This window comes from Mixophyes fleayi, chromosome 1 (assembly GCF_038048845.1).
Source record: "Mixophyes fleayi isolate aMixFle1 chromosome 1, aMixFle1.hap1, whole genome shotgun sequence".
Lineage (NCBI taxonomy): Eukaryota > Metazoa > Chordata > Amphibia > Anura > Limnodynastidae > Mixophyes > Mixophyes fleayi.
In genome coordinates, this window is record NC_134402.1 from 231,061,186 (window position 1) to 231,073,246 (window position 12,061).

At 39.8% G+C, this 12,061-nt stretch overlaps 1 protein-coding gene across 7 annotated transcripts in view; it reads right to left on the bottom strand.

Moving 5' to 3' along the window:
* MYO9B (myosin IXB) overlaps window positions 1-12,061 on the bottom strand; it is a 159,758-nt gene that overhangs the window by 41,743 nt on the left and 105,954 nt on the right. For all 7 annotated transcript variants that reach the window (XM_075207031.1, XM_075207050.1, XM_075207020.1 and 4 more), the window contains 10 exons: window positions 10,594-10,674; window positions 9,668-9,778; window positions 9,440-9,562; window positions 9,086-9,235; window positions 6,850-7,019; window positions 3,276-4,283; window positions 3,065-3,128; window positions 2,874-2,992; window positions 2,641-2,786; window positions 2,266-2,450 (listed from right to left, as the gene is read on the bottom strand). In XM_075207031.1, the coding sequence (XP_075063132.1) occupies window positions 2,266-2,450; window positions 2,641-2,786; window positions 2,874-2,992; window positions 3,065-3,128; window positions 3,276-4,283; window positions 6,850-7,019; window positions 9,086-9,235; window positions 9,440-9,562; window positions 9,668-9,778; window positions 10,594-10,674 (2,157 nt within the window). The remainder of the gene's footprint in view (window positions 1-2,265; window positions 2,451-2,640; window positions 2,787-2,873; window positions 2,993-3,064; window positions 3,129-3,275; window positions 4,284-6,849; window positions 7,020-9,085; window positions 9,236-9,439; window positions 9,563-9,667; window positions 9,779-10,593; window positions 10,675-12,061) is intronic.

A 12,061-nucleotide genomic window follows, 5' to 3' on the forward strand; every position in this document is an offset into this window, starting at 1 on the left:
ACTGCCATGCATATCTATAGGGAGGGAGATGGGGGGCACTGCCATGTATATCTATAGGGATGGAGGGGGGGGGGGGGCACTGCCATGCATATCTATAGGGATGGAGAGGGGGGGGGGCACTGCTATGCATATCTATAGGGATGGAGAGGGGGGGCACTGCCATGCATATCTATAGGGATGGAGAGGGGGGGCACTGCCATGAATATCTATAGGGAGGGAGAGGGGGGGCACTGCCATGTATATCTATAGGGAGGGAGAGGGGGGGCACTGCCATGCATATCTATAGGGAGGAAGAGGGGGGGCACTGTAATGCATATCTATAGGGAGGGAGAGGGGGGCACTGCCATGCATATCTATAGGGAGGGAGAGGGGGGGCACTGCTATGTATATCTATAAGGAGGGAGGGGGGGCACTGCCATGTATATCTATAGGGAGGGAGAGGGGGGGCACTGCCATGCATATCTATAGGGAGAGGGGGGGCACTGCCATGCATATCTATAGGGTGGGAGGGGGGCTGCCATGAAAATCTATAGGGAGGGAGAGAGGTTGATATATGTTAAGGAGGGCAGAGGAGGGGGGCTGATATATGTGACGGGGAGTTTTGATGTGGAGGTAAGAAAAATAGCTGCAGGGGAGATGGATGCAGGGTGGGAGGTAAGGAAAATGGCTGCGGGGGGGGGGGGGGGGGGTGTTTAAAGAAAATGGCTGCAGCAGGGGTTAAGGAAAATGGCTGCAGCAGGGGTTAAGGAAAATGGCTGCAGCAGGGGGTAAGGGGTATTTAAAAAATAGAGCAGCTTTGGGGGGCATAATCTCATGATTGTGTGGTGGTCACATGAATGCTCTCTGTGGTCTCAGCAATCACTAGAATACTAAATATTAGTGAGATGGGGCTGGTAGAGGTTTGTATTTGATTGACCACAAACATTCAGATGTTGCTTATATATGCCTGTACAATGGGGTACTTTTAGCTGGCCATAATGGAGTGTTTTGTTTTAACTAAAGGGCTTAATCATTCAGGGTTTGTTAACATTTTGCATTAGAATACATTTTTGCATTTTCAAAACAGGACGCCAACTTTCCAGAAGCCAGCGAGAGGATAACAAAGTTGCAAGAGAGAAGAGCAAGAACGGGTAAGAGACAATGGCACAATCTGTCTAAATTTGAATGCTGGAGAATACACCTGAACATTCATATTCAGGAGTGTTCCTATACACCTATATATTTGGGGGGGGCGCTGCGGCCATATTAGCCTAGGGCGGCCAGAACCCTTAATCAGGCCCTGTGGTCACCCAAACTTGGATGTTCAGGGATATCAGTATTAGAATGGGTCTAAAACCTGTCAGATTCCCAGTGAGGAAAACTAAACATTGCTAACATTTTTTGAACATTTCTAGTACATTCCTCTTTTGAAGAAGAGAACATGCAACCAAGGTCTAAGGTCTAAGAATATTACAATTCCGTCTGTATGAATGTTTGAGAATAAAACACAGTATACATTCTATAGAAAGTAAGTTTTCTCTGAATCAATTGCCATGGGGTCCAATCAAGTTTAAACTATTAAACTTTTCTTTTACAATTCTTGCTATGAGAGGAACAAAATAGTATCCATGAACAGCAATAAAAAGTAAATTAAGTTGAGTAGAACTCAGAGTGAATGCAGTTAAATATGTTACAACAAAAAATTAGAACATAAGACAACCTCCAAATTGTATATAGCTGTGATTGAAAGCAGTCTTTTCAAATACTCAGACATAACAGTTTAAGTAACATAGTCAACAAATTATGTATTTTTTTCCCTTTTTTTAAAAAAAAGAGTACGTACACATGAGATACATTAATACTCAGGTGCGCTGCCTCAATACTATAGGTCAGTGGTTCCCAAACTGTGTGTCTAGCCTCCCTGAGGGGGGCCTTGGAGATCTCACAGGGGTGCCTCAGCCATTACTTGGTAATTATTTTGGCTTAGGGGTACCTTATAAAAATTATGAAGACCCTAAGGGTGCCTTGAACTGAAAAAGTTTGGAATCCACCGCTATAGGTAATAGAAGTTCTATGTACGCATTGGGAGTCTGCCACACCCATTTTGTGATTTCAGCCAACAAAGCAATGCAATACATGCATTATTATATACCCTTTACATTTATGTATGAATATATATATATATATATATATATATATATATATATATATATAAAAAACACACACACACACACACACATGGTTACAGTCTATGTATAGGAATGGAGTGTAGGAATAGTGCATTACCTTGGTAAACAAGAAGTCATCAAGGTGTTTTAGTTCGGTAGAATTGGTGATATCTCGGCAAAAAGATGCCTGCCATGTTTCAGATACTGTGGTAGCTTTCCCAATTTTAATAGACCGATTCCTGCGAAGTTTATTGGCTGTCTCAATTGGCAGTGGGTGACTGGACTGTGCCGTGATGACTGTACCTTGAATACATGAATGTATTTATATAAAAGGACATAGCTAGACTTCATGTCTGGCATGTCAAGAAAACAGCAGCTTATGAAAATCAAATGAGTTTTAAAAATATATATAAAAAAAAAAAAAAAGACTAGGAATATTTACAACAAAGCTGCATATTATACATGGCACAAAACTATTACATTTTGTACTCACCTTCTAGAGACCTTTTGGTCCCAACAATTTCCTGGGTTGGGAAAGATGGTTGTTCTGTGCCCTCTGGTGTAAGAGGACCCTCTTTGCTGGTTTTTTTATCAGGCTTCTTTCCCAAAAGCCTAAATAGAGGGCTCTTGTATGTTTGCCTATAAATATGAGCAACATTGTAATTGTGTATACAAAAGGAATCAATGGTCTCATTAGTTGACTAAGATCTGTTCGTTATTACTCACTTTGAGTCTGTTGGTTGCGCAGGTGCAGTTTCAGGGTGACTGCTGTATTCATTGGATTTCTTCTTTTGCAGTTTAACCTTTTTTGGTCCCTTATCAATTTCTACAGGATTAGGTGGTGGCTGTGATGGAAACAGTACACAGTAAGCTATTGACTTTTTAAAGAGTAAAGCAACCTTGACTGAGTCACTTACCTGAGTGGCAGGAGGAGACTGTGTTATTGTTGATACTTCTGGAGATGGAATCGATGCCTTCCCCCTGTTTGAGAATAATCAAAAACACACATTTGAGCACTATGTTATTGCTTTAAAGAGATGTGTGGTGCTACATTACAATGTTGTTGAAGAAAAAACGAAGAAAGTACTGAGCCTGTTTTAAAGAGGGTACCAAAGAGTACATTGTTACCTTGCTGGAATTTCCTTGCTGTTCCTTTGATGTTTTACCTCCACTCTCTCTGGTGTTACTGTAGAATCAACCTGTCCAGCCTCATTTTGTCTCTTTTCCTTCCACTTCTCTGCTTTGTTTCTTAGCTTCTCATGGTCGCTGTATCTCTGTATTATTCCTACATTGGGGGTTTCCACCTCCTGTGGTGTACTCTGCTTGTGCTTTTCCTCTGGCGACAGCTTTTCTGCACATTTCTGAAGGTCCAATTGAAGGTTGGTGGGCCGTGTGGTTTTCCCTAAATTTGGCTCCTGAGTCTTCTCTTCATCTACCTTAATCATTGTCACCTTACAGACTTCTTTCTCTTGATCTGTCTTTTCCTCTTGGGATCCCACAGCCAACTCTTCCTTACTGTTGGTCTGTTGTCCAACTCCTCTTTGAACACCTCCTTCCTCTTTCTCACCTTCACCAAATGAAGAGTTTATATGTTTATTCTGCAACATGTCATGCTGCAGACATCTCTGCCTCCTAATTTCTCTCTCACGGCTGCTGTTGGATGCTCGTTCAGGGCTCTTTGTTATGCTTCTGGTGCTCTTTGACCCTGTAGGATCTGTCTCTGGTTTAGATGTTTTGTTTTCAGCAACTACTTGCTGCTGTGTTTGGAAACTGTTCTTTTTACTTTCCCTCTCTTCCTTTTCTGTCCTATTACGCTCATTCTCTTTTAGAATCATCTCCTCCTCTTCATTTTTGCAAACCATTTCTATCTGTCCCACTTTCTCCATTATAGTGTCACTTGGTTTCTCTTCCTTAGTGTAATCTTGCAAATTACTCTGTATGTTGGTCTCTGAGTCAGTTTCTATGGCACCTGTAGTATCCAGTTCAGATTGTCTTTTGAACTGCTCTATCTTCTTTTGCTCCTCTTCCCTTTGCAACGCCTCCAACAGAGACTTTCTTTCCATTTCAAGGGCTGCCTGCTTTCTTTTCTCCTCCTCTTCATCTGCTTTCTGCTTTGCTTCCAACATGATCCTGAATCTAGGAAGAAATAGTTTGTCATAAGGATTACTCATATATCATACATTGCACTACTTTAGCTTGCAGTGTATTTATACACCAATCTTTTCAAATTATGCTCTTTTCTTAAGACAACTCAAAAACACGACTGAACCTTCCAAACAAGTGTTTATACCGAGCTGCCAAAAAGTAGAGTCAATAAAACACAACTGTTCCATGGAATCCAGATGCTCTACAAGATGGTATGTATGTAACCATCTTTGCACAATTGTGGACCAAAGGGAGTCAACTGAAATGTATTCATTGTTATGCCTAAAATGTGAGATGTCAAAATAGCTACATAATTAAAGTTTTTCTTGTCTCAAAAATAGGGATGAAGACATGAGGATTTGAAAATCAGAAACACATTGTTTTCAAACAGCTTGGGGAGAAGGTCTGAAGAAGAATGTTCTCAAGTATTACTTTATGTCACAGCATTCATTTATTTGTGAATGGTTATATAATATTAATAACAAATACATGAGTGATTGAAATCTTTATTTGATGATAAATGGCATGTTTATTTTTAAAAAAATTACATTATTATGCATTAGATGTAAATAGATTCAATACATTTGTGTGACAATGCTTTCAAGAATATTGGGCAGTACGGTGGCACAGTAGTGGTATTTGAAAAATTATATTGCTTTATTCTGTAAGTGTATGATAATGTAAACATTGAATATATTAATTTGAGATGTTGGTTACATTGCATTTACTAATGAGAATTCCCAACAATGAATCACTATACAGGAATACCATGGACATTATAAGACCTGTAAAAAATCACATGTATGGTGACTGAACATTGCTCTTAATTAATTGAGCATTGGAGTAATAAGACTTTAACATACAATGATATACCCAAGAAATTTTAAAACCAAGTTATCAGGTGGAAGAGCCACATATCCAATGGGTATATTTGAAAACGAATGAATGAATCGGTGTTATGATCCCCGTAATCTACTGACAGCTGCATAAAATGTCAGTGCTTTAAAAATAAAATAATTACAAATTCTTATTGTCTGTACTGGCCAAGGTCTAAATTGGGCTGCAGTGGAACAGGACTACTGTACAAGTAGGGTCACTGCAATGTTTTGTTTATTTATCTAAACCAAAAAGAACCTTCCGTTTTAATGACGAGGTTGTTATATGTTCACCTGTCTCATTACACTCAAATGCTTTCAAAATTGATGGTTTTCACTGTTACCTCACAGTGCTGGAGCAATGGGTTCTGTTCCAACTAGGGCACTGTGTGTGTGGAGATTGAATGTTCTCCCCGTATTTTTCTCCCAAAACATACTGGTAGGTTAATGGATGTTTTTGTGTGTACAAATGTGGTAGGGTATACAATTCGGAAGCTCCCCTGGAGCAGGGGTTGAAAAAAAAAAAATAGTTTAAATATTCTCTGTAAAGCACTGTGTAATATGTAGGTGCTAAATAAAAATAAAAGGTTTTTAAAAAAATGGCTAATAAGTCAATTACATATGCACTTTAGCTCATTTGAATGGAAATGTAGCTACGCTAGAATTAAATAGTGTATCTTTGAAAGACAGAATGGAGGTCACAAACACACTTCTATTTTGCGGCAGCAGAAATGCAACATTTGGACTGCTGCACTCACAGATTCCTTACCTAACATTCTGTCCTAGTGGTCACATACTTCAGGAAATTTGATATAAGGAAGGGATGCTAATAATCAAGAAAATGTAACTATGCTAGGGATGAATAGTTGAATATAGAAAAATTGTAAACATAATTAATTTACAATGAGATTTACACAATATACCCCTTTATGTGACAACTCAGAATTACCAGAAAAACAGCAGGTTGAAAGAAGGATATCATGGGCAAGATATGGGGTCTAGTAATGTATTTGCTTTGTCTGAATTTTTGGGTTGAAATTTTACCCTTCCTGGTAAAAAGTTAAATAAAGCTGTTAAAAAACACATACACAAACATTGTTGTCCCATGAATACTGGTTTATAGAGGTCAAATTTATACAAAAAATCAAAATAATCAACAAAAAATGTAAACACGTTTTTGACATCCTTTTATGAAGAAGTTATGCAGTTGATGTTACAAGACTATGTTTCATTTAGAAAGGAGGACTTTTAATAAAAGTACTGCAGGTATTTTCTTACAAGACAGATCAAAGTGATGTGAAGTCATCGACCAGAAGATTATGGGCAAAATGCATGGCAAAGTCAAAATATGTGTTTAGTACTGTGTATTTGTTTTGTTTGAATTTCTGGGTTGGAGTTTCCACCTTCTGGGTAGAAATGGTAAACAAAGCAGTTAAAAAACACACACACAAAAAAAACATTTTAGTCCCAGACATTATGGATAATAGAAGTCATGTTTATAAAAGAAATCAAAATAATCCACAAAAATATATAAATTTAACATCAGAGGGAGATTTATATAGTTGGTCCCATTCTGCTGTAACAGTATGTTTCATTCAGAAATGAGGACTTTTAATAAATGCACTACAAGTAATTTCTTATAGGACATATCACAGTGATGTGAAGTCATCCATCTCTCTTACCTTTGTCTTTGTAGGAATCCTTTGAAATGGGCCTGCAGCACACAGATGTACCGTATCTGTCCAACATAGAGCTTTCTCTGTATATGTCCCTTCCATGCTGCCTGGATGCACACTGCTGCATTCTTCCTAATGTCCAAATCCCGTCTCACACAATATGACCTCCAGTGCATCTGAGAAGGAAACATAATTATCCACCTTTTCAGGATTATATTTGCTACCTAAAAACTGGCTTTAACAGCTTTCAAATCACAAAGAATTCAAAGAAGAACCACCAAGTCAAATATCAAACAAGGGCATGACCACACCAAACTAAAATCTGAAGATTTTGGCCAGGAAGCCATTGTCCTTTGATAAAAGCATTTAAAAATCAGCAGAACAACAACTCACTTTCTCCTTCTATGATGGAGAACAAATAAATAAAACTTGTAATGTTTCAAGGAATTTTGGGTAAAAATAACAAAAGTATTCAGCTTGACTGCATACACCTTCATATGCAAAACCTATGCTGTGAGCGAATACTCCATGCTTTGTTTCTAAGCAGATATGTCCAGATGCAAAGATAAACTGCCCTTAACTCCAAGATCTTGATAGTAAAATGAGGATACTGAGGTGATTAAATACAGTGGATTTAAACTTTAAGCCACTCCTTGGTACGAGCCTAAAAATTTGACCACTAAAAAGAGGACAACTAACAGGAATTCCAGGCCTCAATACAGCAACTTCTTGGGGCTTTTTCAATAGCTGAAGAAAAAGTGCGTTACCACATCAGGTTGGAGGCACCTCCCAACACACAGATAGGCCAAGGCCCTGTAATTTTGTATATGCTACTCCCTAATGGAGGGATACCAGTCTCCTGCTGAAAAATATGGAAAAGAAGCTGGAAGGACATGTACTAGTACATCAAATAGGATAGCAAATTTCCCTTGATTCAGAAGATTCTGTCACCATGTCGCCAGGGAAGAATTTTACATACACCCATATTCCATAGGCTAATTTAAAACAATGATCCTGTAGAGCCAATTGCAAAGATAATGCCTGGGCATCCACATGATACCACCAAGGTATTTTCAGCTAATACCACCTTATACCCACACAATGTCTTAGACCTGTGAAACGGGAGCACCATTAATATCCCACACTGAGGACGACGCCTCTGCCATGTTCCTAAATATTGTTGCACACCGTGGGGCTCACATATAAGATGCAGGCTTCCGAGTGATAAGAAGAAAGTATTTGCACGAAACCTATCAGGACACTTGTGCTGTTATTTGTAATAGGTGTCAGCGATGTTAGTGGTAGATGTTAAACTACAAGAAGCTTTTAGACTTAACCAATTTGTTTGTGGTATTTCAGAACTAGATGTAACAGATGATATATACATCTTTACAGTTGCTCACAGTTGATACTGACTGTAACAGGGGGCAGTATGACAAGCTTATGCAGTTAATGTACTTAACACTATTATAGTACATTCATATATGCAGATAATCATGTCTGTGCATGTTCAGTAGAGTGATGCAGATGGCTGGAGGATGCCCCACTCCCTGCCTTCACTAGGTCACGGGGATACCACTACCAAGATGGAAGACGGGGCGTGCAAATACTTTATACCCACACAATCTCTCAGACCTGTGAACGGGAGCACCATTAATATCCCACACTGAGGAAGATGCCTCTGCCATGTTCCTAAACAACGTTGAACATTGTGGAACTCACATATATGTTGCAGACTTCTGAGTGTTGAGAAGAAAGAAGCTGCCTTTGCATCGGCCTGGGTGAGGGCTGGCAAATTTCAGCCTGGGTGGCAAGACTCAGCAGGAAAAAAATACAGGTGGCCCAGTCACTCAGCCCAAGGTAGTCCATTATAGAACCGCCCCCGGGGGGCATATGCCCCCCTGCCCCTGAGCCTAGTTGCCTGCAGTTACCTATGCCCTGAAAAAAATTACTTGAACTGCAAGCATTCAGCCTAATATGGGCATCCAGGAGAAAAGCAGTCAACACTAGGCCAAATGCAGCGAAGGTGATGACAGGTAAATCTTATGGCAGGCAGCACACATTGCTGTAGGGATGTTATTGTAAGGAGTAACTGTAAAATAGAATGTGCCAAAAATGATATATTTTACAATAGTGTTTAGTACTATTTGCACCACTTGTGCATCTTAAAAATAACAAAGAAACACAGGCAAGAATTTACAGTTTACATAGGATAAAATATTGAATGTTTATAAAGCTTTACCTTTATGGTGGCCGCTGCAAATTTCATCTTCATGAAGTTTCTCCGGTCTACAACCATCCGAAAAAGACTTTGCAGAAGAATAATCTTCTTGATGACTGCCTGGTGAAGGGTGTCCTGCAGTTTTTGCCGCTCAGGTTCCTTCAAAAACACCTGAAATTACACAAAGAGTAACATAAGAGATACAAAGTAAAGCACAGGAAACATAAGGATTTTCCACCAAAATGTTTGAGTTTAGGAACCATTTTTTTTAACACACAACTCGTAACAAACATATATTAAAAAAACAAAACAAAAAAAACCTTAATATAAAACAACCACCAATTCACTTACACACAGCACAGACAAGTTTCAAACCTTTGTTTTTCCCAGTTGGAAATTAAGTGGGTCAAGGCTTATCCCCTCCAACAAAGATGTGATGTCTGCTTTTAGAGCTGTAGAAGACTTCGGTAGCAGAACCTGGAACTGGTCTTTGAATTCCTAGAAGGTGGAGATGGGCAATGAGAATTTTAGCTACATAATTAGTTTTCAGTGGCAAGAATATAACCAAAAAAACAAATTTACCAATTCTGAAAGCTAGCATACCTTATATGTATATTTGGCACTGTATCCAGATCTCCGAATCCGCACGGTTTCCAACATTCCTGTGTAACGCAGCTGCTGGAGCACCAGAGTTTCATCAAAGGTCATCTCCATCTAATGAAGGTTCATAAGTGCAGTGAGGAGAAGTAATGATTTTACAGTACAGACAGTGATCAGAGGAGCTTTCCAAAACCTCTCTGGCTCACTACATCATGTGCAATGTGACTTTGGTTGCCATGGTAGTCACATGGCACTGTGGAAACTGAAGAATTATACATTATCAGCAGCCTGAAGAAAGAACTGAAGAAACTGGTAATTAACACAATTCTTCTTAATTGATTTATTTTAATTAGAGAAAATAAAAAAGACCTATGTTTTTCATGCAGTTGTGGCTTCAACCTGGGGAAGAATCAGGCCCGGCTCTCCCATTAGGCAAGGTTAGGCACTTGCCTAGGGCGCCGAGCTCTGGAGGGCGCCACAGAATAAAAATTACTTTAAAACTGTGCGGCGACCGCTGACCATACCTGTCACGGCCGCCGCACAGCATTCAGATACATCCACGGGGAGGGGGGCAGAGGCTATTTCTCACCACCGCCACCTCTCTGCTCCGTCTCCTCCCCTCCACTCACTGACTGTCGGGCCGTGACATCATCATCACGGCCCGACAGTGTCAGTGAGTGGAGGGGAGGAGACGGAGCCGTGAGGCGGTGGTGATGAAGTAAGGTAAGGAAAGACGGGGGGGAGGAGGGCGCTGATTTTTGTAGGGGGGGGGTGCCGATTTTGACAAAATGCCTAGGACGCCATGGACCCTAGCACCGGCCCTGGGAAGAATACATACAGCAACAGGATCCTAAACAAATTAAAATACTGTAACAGGGGATAACAGGAGGAAACATATAAATACCAAAGTTACAATGTGAAGTGCACACCTTTTCAGAGTTAGAGCGGATGCACCGGATGAAGAAAGGTTCAGCTTTACCCAGGGTCTCTAGAAGTTTGTTTAACGATGCCTGGAAAAAAAATAGATAACAAATGCACTACATGATGTGATGATGACATTATTATGGCAGAATCAGCATATACTATACTCCACTGACCTTTCTGAATACATGAAAAGATGATAACCTTGCAACTATTACAAAGGTTCAGAAAGAAAAGAAAATGTCATAAATGGGGTGCTCTGTGAGTTACTTATACTGTCCAGTAAAACCTTATCCTTTATTAGAAATTAAATGAAATTCCCATTAATTCCTAGATAATCACTAGTAGCAAAGTAATTAACAACTAAAAAAGTGCTGTTAAAATTGTGAAAAAAATACCAGTGAATTAAAATGGCACATTGACAGCCATGGCTTGCTATGCTGTATATTATATTGATTGTGTTGTATATTATTTCCTTATAGTTTTGTTCAGAACTCTGTTTATGGCTTACAATGAAGCTCTCACTTTGAATAAAGATTGATCAACTACTACGTCCATTCAATTTAGTGAAGTCCAATTCCTTGGGTTACTGTGAATGTTGCAATAGCAACTTCTTAGGCATGCACAATTTATCAATCAGCTGATTATAACCAAGGAAATAATTGTCTCTTAGGAAATTATTGGACCAAAATGGGAACAATCAGTAGGAACCAGTAGTACCAAGTATTTTGGTAATACTGGTCTGTCCTATTCAAGTGAAGTTAATACTGAGCAAATCATTTAATGCTCACTGTTCATATAAAGATATTTAACCCTATCTCAATGTGTAAGATAGAGGATATTCTTTGATCATTGTAGGATTTTTATTATATAACAATAAGGGGGGTATTCAATTGTCGGCGGAAACGCCGAAAATCCCGCGGTCCGCGCACTATTACCGTTATTACAGTAACAGTGCACGGAACAACTGTTACATCAGTAATTTTCTCACAGGATTTCAGCTCGCAGCTCCCCGAGTAATAACGGTAGTAGTTTTTACACGGCGGGATTTCCGGAGAATTGAATATGCCCCTAAGGGTCAGAATCAGTTATTAAAAATTCGCAGCGGAGTGTCCCGAAACAGCCGTGAGGCACTCCGCGGTGATTTTTTTTTTAGCTACAGTCAGGGCCGCTGAGAGGGAGGGGGGGGGGGGAGCGGTCACTAATTACCCGGCCCCGGGCATGTCAGGGGGCCCGGCCCCTTCGCTGCCATTTTTTTTTTTTTTTTTTTTAAAAACTATTTTTTTAATTGTTTTTTTGCGTCATCATGTCACTCCCAGCATTCAGTCAGTCTGGAGCAATGGAGCACAGAGCAGCAGAGAAGACCAAGAAAGCAGAGAGGAGAAAAGGTAAGTGAAGGGAGGAAAATGAGGGGGGGCACAGAGGGGTTAAAAACAGGGTGCAGCATGACATAGGGGTTAAAAAAACAAGGGGGGG